Genomic DNA, 13,101 nt, shown 5'->3' with positions numbered 1-13,101 from the left:
AACTAAATGCTTGTGAGTTCTGACAACTCTCTGATATTTTTAAATACTTACATTGTAAAAGATCTCAAAACGGCAGTTCTTCAAACAAACGAAAGCACTCTGCACCTGAACATTTTTTTATTTTGCACTGAAACCTCAAGTTCACTTTGTCAAAGTGCCAAAGTTACTGTGACCACTGCCTCATTCACACCTGCTTTGATGTCATCAGTGGAGATAAAGTGAAAGACACTGAGAAGCTGAAAGTGCGTTGTTTCGTCTGTTATGTTCAGCCAACCAAACAAAAGGCCAGATGGCTCCATTTTCTCTGTGGCCTCCCACATATGTTCCTATTTCATAGAGTTAGCTGTCACTACTGCTTCTGAACTCTCAAAACTCCCTTTTTATTCATCCTAGCAAAGGAGACATATAATGAATCTTGGCAAGATTTACCTAGTCCATTTTAATCTCTAAAAAGTACTATTCTCATACCAACCTAAAAAGAACACATTTGGTCCTAAGTTTTTTGTGGGGAGCACCTTCCAGTGAAAAGGGGTCTGCCTGTAATCTCAGCATCTAGGATTCCAAAAAAAAAAAAAAAAACTATGATTTCTGATATAATAAAATAGTCAAAGAATTATTTTTGAAGACTCTGGTAAGAAAACAAAGCACACCATGCCCAATGAGTGCCTCACTTACAGAATCATGACTCCATGTGCAGCCTACTCTGTAAACAAACCAATAGGATCTTAAAAAAAAAAAAAAAGGTCAGATTCTTCAGTAACTTGTAAAGTTTTTTTTTATAAATTAACCTAAAGTGTTTTGAAAAAACAATTATTAATTGTTTGTGGCTTAGCTTTCTTGTCCAAACTAAAAGACCCTCATTTGATCTTTTATAACATCTTTCCTTAGAGATAATATGCACAGACATTTGTCATTTGTCTCCATCAGGTAGTTTTGAAAGAAACACATCCTTCATTTTTTATTTTTGAAATGTATTTTTAAGGTATTTAATGGGAAACCAGATCTTTTTAGATAAAAAAAAAAAAGTGAAGACAGATTCTAAAAGACTTGTTACCTTGTAATTATTCAAAGGTTTCAGTCTGAAAAGTAAAATGGGTAAAGGCCCAAACTAAAGAGAAGAGTTAGAAACAATAAGTCTCATCATTTAGCTTTTTCTGATTAAAAAAAGGGTTTACACTGCTATATGCGAGGAAAGAAGAAAGGAGGTACAAATTTAGCTGCAATAGGACCTGGTGTTCTATAATATAGGAAGCAAAACATTTGTCTATCACATGAATATGACAGTGAGTCACCAAAACCACAAGCTGCTTTATTCACACAGATGTCAGTTAAAATACACTTCCTCTTAAAATAGCAAACATTGAGGGAAGGCACTATAAGGGCTTAAGAGTAGAGTCATGACTCCTGAGAGAAAAGAAAAAGTCAGATTCTGGGGCCCACAGCTGAAGGTCTGAGAGGGGCATCAGTAGAGGTAAAAGGTGAGAAACAGAAAACCAGAGGTGGAATGAATTGTGCACGTGACAAATTGTAGCGAGCTGCATGAAGCCACATCTGATAATCAGCTCCTAATTATGGCTAAGACCTGACTCATGCTATTATCACACAATGATCATCAGCTGCTTGCACATGCGTGGGCCTATGGGCGGTGCCCACCTGGCAATCCGGGATTGGTAGCCCATGCCTACTTAAGGGCTGGGAGAGGTTTGCCCAGAGAGAGAGGAGAGAGGAGAGAGAGGAGAGAGAGGAGAGAGAGGAGAGAGAGGAGAGAGAGAGNAGAGAGAGAGAGAGAGAGAGAGAGAGAGAGAGAGAAAGTGAATAAAGTCCTGGAATAAACTGCAGTGAGAAGAGCTCCGGGTGTCGCGTCATCCTTGCGGGTTGAGGGTGGACGTGACAAGAAATATACCTCCAGAGGGCCTTGATAGCATGATCTCGATCTAAATGCAAATACATAATAAGAAATGTCTTCAAAAATAAGATTATGGGCCTAGTAACATGCAGAAGTTCCCTAATTTGCTCATTTTTTGTACTCTACTAGCCCACTGAGTGAAGGTCAGGGAAACAAAGTGTGCTCTTCCCTGCCCTGGTCTCAGGCAACACGACGTAGATGGCGGATCAAAGGGAACTACTGTGGAAAGAGCTTAGTGAAGCAGAGTTGACAGTAGGTCTTGTTGTTCTGCTCTCGGAAGATGCCTTTTGACAGCTGTGTCAAGCAGAAAGCACACACAAAGTGCTCAGGATGAAACTTGTGCCCCATGGCACTGATGCAGCGGCCAGTAATGGGCTGCCCGCAGCCATAGCAGAGGGTCCCTCGGCGTTGGTGGTAATGGAGTTCACAGAATGGACGGCCATCCAGTTCAAAGAAGGAGCCAGAAGAAAAACTGCTGAAGCAGTCCTGAGGATGGAGTGAACACAGACAAAAGAAATGCACATCAAGAGGTAATGCCACCAAATAAGATGTTCATCTTCAAAATTCTTGACAGTTACCTGCCAGTTGTAGGATTTATCTCAGGTCCTTGACGAACAAAGGCTAGATTTACACATTGCAAAACAGACCAGCAAAAGCCCTATTTTTCTTTTTAAATAAATAAATAAAACTAACATGGATTCCTCACTTTAGACTAGAAACTATCTCACTATGTAGCAGCTAGTCCTCTTGGGGAAGAATACGATTCGATTTTCCCTAAAACTGAAGGTAATTGAGCATACAAACCCCACACACAAAGCACTCTGGGTGCCAGACAGTGTTCATTGCTGAAAGATAGTTTTCCAACACTGGACGGTTGCAGCCACCACACTTAGGTGAGAACATGGCTAAGAAATCTTTTCGGCAATATGGCTTATTGTCCTTCTCATGAAAACCTGAAAAGACAAAATCAAAGATTCATAGTTTCAGCCTTTGAGTACTTTAAAGCTACATTAGAAGCAGAGATAAGGTCATTATTGTAACCTTTCCCAACTTTAGTATCCCCATGTTCAAAATGCAGGTGCCTTTTAGCATTGAACCTGGATCAGAGTCTAAGTACTAGGGACTATTTCTCCTTAACACCTTGATACAAAGTGTTCCCTTAGACCTAAGTTCTATTCCTGCCACTGATACAACTGTAATTCAGCTCAAAAGGTCACCTTTCTATTGGCATCAACCCAGCCCTTCTCTGTCAATCCATCTTCATAGCACTTACTTTATCTTAAAACATTGTTATAGGCTGTCTTCCCTCACTGAAAAATTAGCTCTGAGAGAAACTAGATGCCATTGGTCTTGCTACCATTACCCCCCACACACAATGTTTAAAATACTTTAAAATAAGATAACACTAAATAGTAATTAACCTTGATAAGTTATCCATAGTTAACTAGTCAGTGGAGGAGAGAAAACTCACATCCCACCTCTAACTTAAATGCATCCAAAACTTGACCTTTCCATGGAAACTGATAGATCAACTAAGTGCAAATATCCTAACCAAAACTGTATACACATGAGAAGCCACCCTGTGCCTCACCAGCCTAGTGGTATGAAACAAAGTGTGTTTAGTGGGTTGTTCAAGCTGTCTACTCCAGGAAGATTCTAGAAAGGTCCTGTGATCATAGTAGCCAGATCACAAAACTGTAATAGGATATCAGAGTAGGACCTAAATCCCATGGCTGTTCTTTCCATCTTTCGTTCTTGTCACTGTTGGATGGAGCTTGCTTCACTCAATTATGTTTTCTCTAAAACAAAAATGGGTAAGTTGTCAGAATCGTAAGGCCTAGGGATCTAAGAATCCAACCTAGCAATTTCATATCTGTCCTGTGTTATTCTTTGAACCCCACAGACTCAGAAAGCTTACTCTACTTTTCTCTTTTTCTTCTGACCCATTGAGAAGATATCTAGAGTCTGTTTCAGGTAAAGTGAATGTCAACCCCACACCGCCATCATCACTACTTAAGGAAAGAAATACCCACAGGTATCTTTTGGAGTAAAACAGAATTCTTTTTCACTCCAGCATGTCTCACTCACCTGAAAATTTGTTAAAATGCGGATTGCTAGGTCTTCCCTCCTCTCCCCACCCCCCCCAATTTTTTTTTATTTATGGCACTAAAGATTTTGCATTCTTAACAAGTGATATAAGTTGGTATTTCTTAAGAAAGCTGCAAGACATACTCCCTAACCTAGGTATGAACCCCATTTAGGAATCTGCAGAGCAGTTGGTCTCCAGAGTGAGACAGTAGGAGAGTAACACTCTCCATTTCTACTTGGGTGAGTCTCAGGAGGGGAATCAAAGCAATCTATCCACCAAAATTGCTATAATGTTTCTGTGCATAGTAACCCCCTAAATTGGAAAAGTTTCTGCACTGTCCTGAAGGCTCGCTCAGGGGCCAATTACCTCAAGAGAATGAATGAAAGACACTGACAATTAAAAGTTACCACAGAGACATGGGAGAGTGTTTTCACTCCAGTGTCTCTTAGCCACAGGGGAAATCAAAGAGCACCTGCATGGCCGAGATAATGAACAATTAAAAAGAAAGATGGGAAGCACTGAGGACATAGGTCCCTAGGAAAAAACGCTAAGGGCCAATGCATTTAAAAACTTTAGCCTTAAAGAGGGATTCTCCGAACTGAAGAAAAATGCAGATGAATTTAATTTCCCAGGAGGTTCCATTTAACTGTTATTATCAAAACTCTTTATGTGTCTGTGTCCTGGAATAAAAGTCAGGATGCTATCTAATTAATGAACTGACCATATGACAGTGGACCCATTTATGAGAAAGCCAGGAAAAAGAACATGACTATAACCCAAAAGGAACTTCTAAGTAGTAAATGGCTCCATTGCCATTGCCTCTATTAATATATGTTTTCAGTGTAATTTCATGTTTATTTCATATCATCATGAACCAGTGAACCATCAGATTAGGATGAGCCCAACTCAAGAACAACTAGTTATCCTTAAGGGTTGGGCATTTTTCTTTTGTATGCAACTATGGCTGTTCTTCAAATATTCCCTTTCCTGTTTCCAGGCAATTTCTACAACATAATTATCAATAGATGGTGCTGTTCACCCTCTCCTTATAGGTCATCAAAGATAAGCCAAAGTATGATTTCACAAAAGTCCAACTTAGGGAATCATTGAGTTCATTGTGTTTATAGAGTATGGGTAATCCCAAAGCAGCCACACCACCAGATAGCCTCCCTGAACATGGATAACAACTTTAGTACAGCAGCACAGAGTTTCCTCTTCCACTAACGTTAAATATGCTGTATGCTCTAGCACCTCTTGAGAACATGAGACCATGTACCACACTAGAGCAGAATCACATTCAGTTGGCCAGTTAGCCCTTTATTCTATGAAGGAATATCTATAGTCAATAAACTCAATGAACGTCTCATGTAGGTAGCCACCCCTGCTCAGATGAAGAGGATGGCTGTTAAGCTTAGAGCAAAGAATTCTCCATCAGACAGTATTCATTTAATGGCTATTTATTAATTTAGTCTAATTAATTTTCATATTTCTATTGCTACTGATACAGGAAATATGTATCATTTTGACGTATTAAGTGCTTTGAACAAGCTCCAATGGACAAGCAAATCACTACAAAGAACTTTGTTAGTGCCTTATGTCGGTACTATCATGTCTGACTCTATTGCCAGTAAAGTATAAGTTGGTACTGAGAAGGTAAGGAAACTTAGCAACAGGAGAATTAAATCTCAGCCAAAGAGTACTTAGAATATGTTAACAAAAGTGTGATGTGGCACTTACAGAAATGAGACCTGAGTTCAAATTCTTTCCATCCCTTCAATGATATCTCAGTCAATGAAGTGCTTGCCTTGTAAACACAAGGCCAGGAACTGTGTTAGATCCCCAGACAGAACCCACCAAATAAGTAAATAGGCAAGCAAACAACAAACAAATAAAAACTGGGCATAGTGACACACATTTGTAATCCACAACTGGGGAGACTGTTGGTATCGTGGGGCTCCAAAAAGAGTCAAGCCTACTCGGCAAGCTTCAGGCCTTTTCTCACTCACTCACACACACGTAGTTATGGCCCTGAGGAATAATACCTAAAATTCCCTCTAGCATCCACATGCATGTGTGTTCCTGGAAGGTGTAGAGAAGAGACTGGGAGACATCATCACCTAAACAGTAAACCTCAAACCAGCCCGAGCTACACGGCACTCCAATGCTCCAAAACCAAAATGAACAATAAAAGAGGGACAAAATGTCAGGACAATTCATAAAATAAATCCTTGCAAACTGTTAAAATGGGTCACATATAGAAGACAAAACAGGGCTGGTGAGATGGTTCAGTGGCTAAAGGAACTTACCACCAAGCCTGAGGACCTACGTTCAATCATTGGGACCCACGAGGCAGAAGGAGAGAACTGACTCACCCTGTTTGCTAACCTCCATATGTATAAAATGGTACGCTCACATTCACAGGCAAAATAAAAATGCAATAAAAATTTGGGTAGTATACAAAATGAAAATAAAGGCTTAATGGAAACCTCAATTATGGAAGCTGAACACAGTCCTAAGAATTAGGAATGCAAACATTTCCCACTGTATATTAATATACAATTCCTATAATTCTATGTTGAGGCAACTCAAGGGCAGTGACAGAATAAAAACATGTAAGGAATTATTTATGTTATGAAAGAATCACAAAGAAAATGAGAAAAAGAAAGGAGATGACAGTATGAAATATTAGTAAGGATTTTTCTGGTGGTTGCTGCTTTGTTTGTTTGTTTTTATAATGTAAAGTACAAGAGTGGCCTCTAACATGACAGATCTAAGGCTGGAAGGGATATCCACTTTCACTGCTGCGGTCATCAGCATGAGCTCTCCCAGTACCTGAATTCAAAGTACTTCTCAAGTTTAGACAGGACTGGCTCAAGTCTGAAAAGCTATTGGATGAGCTGATGCCCCATCATGTCACAAAACACAGGGACTATTTGAAACTACCTAGTGGAGACTCTGGGTGCTCTAGCATACCTAAGAAACAAGTCGAGCTCTCCACTGGGAGTGGGGAAAGGCACATTAGGAACGGCTGACAAGTTGACATCTTCTCTACCACTGAAACTCTCCCACCTGGTTAAACACAGTGGGTCTCAACAATCAGACCAAAAAAGAAAAAATCAACAACAACAAAAAGTGTGGAAAGGGTACTTATCAGGAGGAAGAAGGAGGTAAAATCAGGTAGATGGGAGGTTAGAGCGGGAAGTTACAGTAATCAGGATGCCCATTATACATGCAGGAAGTGATCAAAACACATTCAAAGAAAGGAGAAGTGGGGTCCAGGAAATAGAGGATCTAAAGACAAAGGTAGTAACAGCAGATTCCAGGAATAATTTAGGGGAAAGAACTAAAATGACTGCTACTTAGCAGGAAGAAAGCATTTCAGGTTAGAGCAAACTCATCAATAAAATAAAATGGATCAGGCTTATTAGCAGATGCAGCTGACTATTTTGATAAGGATTTTATGGTTCTATCAGGTAAATTAGTGGTAAGTATAGTGTAAACTAAACTAGAAGAAAGCAACTCAAATTTTAATTCCAAGGGAAAAAATTGGTTCATACTTGTAAGTAACAGTGACACATTGTGTGTGGGAGAGGGGGTATGTATGTGTCTTTGCATGTTGGTTACATATGCCATAATTCATGTGTAGAGGTAACGACAACTTCTGGTTCAGTCCTTTCCTTCCATGTTCGAGACAGTCTCTTCTGTCTGCACTGTGTGCATTAGGCTAGCTGCCCTGCAAGTTTCTAAGGATTGTCCTTAGAAACCTCACATCTTTGGAAGGAACACAGACTTGTGCTACCAGCCCTAGCTTTTAAGCAGATTCAAGTCTTCTTCATAAATGTGCAGCAAGGGCTTCCCCTGCCAAGCCATCTCCAGAGGTACAATCTGTTTTTAAATGATGGATTTCCACTTCTTTAATTTAAAAAAAAAATCAATTTAAAGCAAAAGTAGTAATGATAGGGAAAAGTAAAGAGACAACATCTAGGCATGAAACTGACTTCTAAGCGGCAGTGCTGAGAACAGAAACTAAGCAGACAGCAATGCCAAGGAAGAGTGCTGCTGGCCTTCCCAGCTCTCAGCCTGCAGTCGTAGCCTCCCACTTACCTTCTGCACCAAACACCTCTCCACAGTGAGAGCAGAAGAAGTGCTCTGGGTGCCATGTCTGGTTCATTGCTGTCAGCACTTTCTGGAAACGGCACACATGGAGAGGTATTAGAAGGCTCCAGAGTTGTAAAACAGGGCCATTGCTCTTCATAAGTAATCAGATACTACATGAAAGCTGACAGGGCTGGGGAGTTACTCACATCCATGATGGGAGCAGCACAGTAGGCACAACGTGGAGAGAACAGGTGGTGGTAGTCCTTGGAACAGTAGGCCAGGCCATTCCGTTCAAAGAAGGGACTGGAGCCAATCTCCTCCTTGCAGTGATTGCAAATGAAGTGCTCTGGGTGCCAGGATTGCCCCAGAGCATGGATCACCTAGGGATACCACAGAGCCTGGCATGGCAGTGCAGCAGAATGCACCTCTAGAGGGCACTCTGCATGCTGCATTCCATTAGACAAGACCTCCTGGGAAAACCTAGGTTACATTAAAGACATCTGCAACCATGCTTAAAAGAATAGTAAAAGGGACCTGCCATGCTGATTAATCAAGAAGCCAAGCAGAATTTACTTCTCAGCTCTGAGTCTCTGCACACCTTGCCTCGCATCCTTCCAGAATCAAATTGGAAAGCCCTGCGCTGTGGATTTGGTAATAATGGTTCAGAGTTAGTCTGAAGAAATGTCTGAAGAGAGAAAGCAGTTTGAAAGGTCATCTCAGAAATGGCAGTGAATAAAAGTGATTAGGAATTCAAACTCAGAAGGCAGACCATCCTCAACTCAAATGTTCCCTTTGCTTCTTTCTTACTAGACTTTGATCTTTCCAAGCAACGTCTCTGAGCGCTTGACCTCCTTGTTTTTGCAAAAGATATGATAATAAAATCTCCTTAAAAGATTGATTAAACTACTAACTGTAGAAATACTAATAAATCACTTAACTTAGGATCCAGAATAATATAAGCCATCAGTGGTTGTTAACAAAAAATTAAAATATCTTAGAATACAAAGAAAAGGCCATTCTTGGACACCCACAGACACAGACTGATTGGACCAACATCCTGGATTACCCTACCTTCCCAGCAATTGGCTTTTCGCAGGAAGCACAGTGGCCCTTGGGCACGGTGGCAATCCCAAGATCTTGTAGTTCCTGTTCCAAACCCCCAAGCATTGAGTCCAACGATGCCTTGTGATCCTGTTTGTCTGGTGAGGGTTTCCTGCTGGCATCTGCTGTCACTGAAACCTTGGACAAGGAAAGAACCATGAATAGAAATCAGTCTGTACAGACCTTTATTCTTCTTGGCATTTGTTGTATACAACCTATTCCTATACTTCTAATGTCTGATCTTGTCTTTCCCTAACTTTTCTTCAAGGAACTGGAGACATCCAACATGAACATAAATAAAAATACTTTTATTTCCATATCATTTTAAATTCCTTGAGTGAAATGAAATTTGATCATTTATCATTGATTTGTAAATCCTCTGTCTAATGAAAAAATTGAGTATAAAAAGATTATATTTTTGTAGCTCTTACAATGACCTGACCCCAGATGAATATTAGTCATCTCTTTCTTTTATTCATTTATTAATTGTCAAGCACCTAATTTGTCACAGTCTGCATTCTAGAACTTGCTATTAAGCAGTATATAAGCATACCAAGTTTCTAGCCTCATGGAATTTTTATTCTATGAGTAGAGGGAAGCAGATGTGCAACACTTTATAGTGACATTTCACTTGTGTTTTCATAAACAAAGTTCGCCTGAAGATCAGAGTGCAAAGTAGCCACAATAGTCAGCCATACAGGCCAGATGGTGGTGACACACATCTTTATTCCCAGCAGCAGCCACATTAGTTAGCCATAGAGGCCAGAAAGTGGTGGTGCATGCCTTTAATCCCAGCACTAGAGAGGAATATAAGGTGAGATGAGACAGGAACTCGCTCTCTTTCAGTCTGAAGATTTTGTAGAAGTAAGAGCTCTCTAGCGGTTGGCTGCTTTACTTCTCTGATCTTTCAGTTTGAACCCCAATATATGTCTCTGGGTTTTTATTAGTTATGCTATACTACTTTGAAATGATTTGTACAATGTTTAAAGACAGTGTTAACAGAGAAGGTAATGAGATTACATTATTAGAAGATAGATCCAAACTTGTTATTATAAATCACTCATCAGTTGTACACAGACACACACACACACAAAAGCCTTTTTTTCCTCCATCATTTCATGTCCTTTCCAATGTTTATCTGCTCAAATAAATAGTGTCTCAAACAGATCCACTGCCTACCCATCGATTTTTTTATAATCAAATGGATAGTCACAGTTTCACACCTACTAATTAATGTCTTCCCAATCTCATTTTCTATTTCACAGTTAAAAGCCTTCTTGTTGGAGCAGGCAGGTTCCCAATATTCTCCTGGATAGTTCTGCTAATATCTGCTTTCTCTAGTTATTCAATCATTACTGTCTATAAAATCTTCACATTATTTTACAACTCATTATGGTAATTTCCCTTAAAAAATTTATCCTCAAACATATTTCTTTCCTTCCCTTTATATAATGGAAGATAGTGTTTGAGAGGTGATGTGTATGCTATGAATATCATTGGTTAATAAAGAAACTGTCTTGTGCCTGCACAGGGAATAGAGGTAGGTGGGGAAACTAAACTTAATCCTGGGAGAAAGGAGACAGAGTTTAGGGGGAAGCCATGGAGCTGTTGGCAGAGACAGACAGGACAGAATTTTACCCAGTAAGCCACAGTCACGTGTAGATACACAGATTAAGATTAATGGAGATGGGTTAAAATACACATGCAAGAGTTAGCCAATAAGAAGCTAGAGCTAATGGGCCAAGCAGTGATTTAAATAAGTTTCTATGTGATTATTTAGGGGCTGGGTAGCCGGGAACAAACAAGTGGCCTTCTCACTACAGAGAGGTATCTATCCAAAAGATCAATGTCCAGAGGTACCAAAAATAATTAATTTTACATTTGAAAAATTTGAAAAATAACTAAGTAAAAATATAACTGTATATTCTCTACATCTACGTCTCTTTGCTTACATATTCCAAAACATTTCCAGATACATACATAAAATGCAGTACATACTGATGACCTGCAGGGGGCAATATAGGACTATCTGGGACAAATGATGGACCTTGTTCACTACAAACATTTTTGTACTTTTGATTTTGTGCAATGTATATGCATTGTTTAGTTTTAAAATATACATTTTAAGTTAAAATATAAACACACCAGGACATAATTTAAGAAGAAACATTATAAATTTCCTAATTTGTTTTTCTAGCATCATCAAGTGTGCAGCACAGTCAATACTCTCAACTTTAGTGTAGATGTTAGCTAACTACAGAGTATTCGCCAATAGAGAGCCTTGTTTGTGACGTTTATTCATCTGTCCCTCCAACAACTGTGTATGACTTCCTCACTGTGTGCTAGGCACCATGTGTGACGTGGGAGTCCCATGCTGTACCGTCCTGTACTCTTCTATCATACACACTTTAACAGTCTGCCTTAAATATTTCATACTGATTCCATGAGTATGCCCCTTAACATGCAACCAGATTTTAAAAGGCTGGATTCTCTGTGTTAAGGATTCTAGATCTGTGTCCTTGATAAATGCTTAAGACTCCTGATCTGATTTCTGCTCTCTGTCAGTCTGATATTTTCATTTTACAGACAAGAAAAAAGAGCTAATTTTATCTCAGTATGGTCTCAAAACTCATCTTTCTTCCTTTGGCCTCGCTCGCTCTGTCTCAGCCTCCTGACCTCTGTCCTCCTCAGGCACACATGTTTACTAGACCTCTGCATCATCATGCCTCCAGGGGAGCCTTTGCCTTAGGGATCTCTCCAATCCTTACCATTCTGTGTCCATCCTAAATCCCATCACAACTGCTCTGACAAAATCTGATTAACCTTTCAAAATCCCTGGGCTGTGCTCTGCTCATTTTGGAAAATCACCAACCTTTTATTCTAAAACCATTGCAGAGTTTTATGACTGGCTATACCATAAATACCCCAATCTCTTCCATATCAAGGCCTATACCATGTCACCATTAATGTCCAAATGATTTTCTCTGCTGAATTAAATTTAATCTAGGAAAATGAACACCACCTTAGAATTCCCAAGCAGAGGATAAGAGACTGACCACTACCATGCTAACTCGGTGCCTCTCTGGAACCCAGACTTTATGTCCCACACTGTACCCACCTTGGACTGCATTTCACTCAGGTGGGCCATGAGCTCATCCAGCTGAGCAGCTGCTGAGGTTTTAGGAGGTGGTACTGATTCTTTTGGCTCTTGGACCTCACTACAGACAGAAGAAAAAAGTTATATTAACATATAAAAACTCAAATAAATATTAAGTCCCATATAAGTATCAGAGAATACGATTTTACCTACTAACCTATTTGACATGAATCTAAAAATCAGAGACAGGGAGTATTTTAAAAATAGCTGCTACTCTAAATGTTTAAATAAAGCCTCTCTGCATTGTGTATCTGTTTCTTCTTGACCACCTAAATAAATAAATAACCTATTTGTTCTCAAGTGTATGAAGGAAAGTGCTAGACATGTCTCCAATTTCTAGATTCCAGGCAACCTTAAAACAGAGCTTTAAAGCCATAGCTAGCATTTTAATAGAAAATTTTAAAATTATAAGTCATATGCAATAAAAGTTTTATAGGTAACCAAGAGATATGAATAAACACTCCTCTAAAAATAACTACCAGTCATCCAGTATACAAAAAGGTGCTCAACCTCACTAATTTTCAGGAAAATCCAAATCAAAGTTACTACAAGATACCACTTTACACTCACCACAGCATGGAGCAAAGTCCATAAAAAGAATAGAGAAAGGAAAGCAATGTAATCTACCAGTGCTTTGCAGGTCGGTGTAGTCACCCTGAGAAACTATATGAAGTCTTTCCAAGACAATGAAAACTAGAACTATCATATGACCCAGCAGTCCCTCTTCTGTGAAGGAAAAAAAAAAAATAT

General features: G+C 39.5%; 1 protein-coding gene across 3 annotated transcripts in view; it reads right to left on the bottom strand.

The window, feature by feature from the left end:
- Window positions 1-963: 963 nt before the first annotated feature.
- Lpxn (leupaxin) overlaps window positions 964-13,101 on the bottom strand; it is a 28,418-nt gene continuing 16,280 nt past the window's right edge. For 2 of the 3 annotated variants that reach the window (XM_050136529.1, XM_050136530.1), the window contains exons 4-9: window positions 12,313-12,412; window positions 9,165-9,332; window positions 8,300-8,473; window positions 8,100-8,181; window positions 2,711-2,859; window positions 964-2,392 (exon numbers count right to left, since the gene is read on the bottom strand). In XM_050136529.1, coding sequence (XP_049992486.1) covers window positions 2,123-2,392; window positions 2,711-2,859; window positions 8,100-8,181; window positions 8,300-8,473; window positions 9,165-9,332; window positions 12,313-12,342 — 873 coding nt within the window. In that variant the 5' untranslated portion in view covers window positions 12,343-12,412 and the 3' untranslated portion in view covers window positions 964-2,122. The remainder of the gene's footprint in view (window positions 2,393-2,710; window positions 2,860-8,099; window positions 8,182-8,299; window positions 8,474-9,164; window positions 9,333-12,312; window positions 12,413-13,101) is intronic. The other variant, XM_050136528.1, reaches the window with a different exon arrangement.

The sequence above is a fragment of the Alexandromys fortis genome, unplaced genomic scaffold (genome assembly GCF_014885135.2).
Source record: "Alexandromys fortis isolate MF-2015 unplaced genomic scaffold, M_Fortis_MF-2015_v1.1 scaffold_3, whole genome shotgun sequence".
In the NCBI taxonomy this organism is placed as follows: domain Eukaryota; kingdom Metazoa; phylum Chordata; class Mammalia; order Rodentia; family Cricetidae; genus Alexandromys; species Alexandromys fortis.
This window is presented reverse-complemented; position numbering and strand designations above follow the sequence as displayed.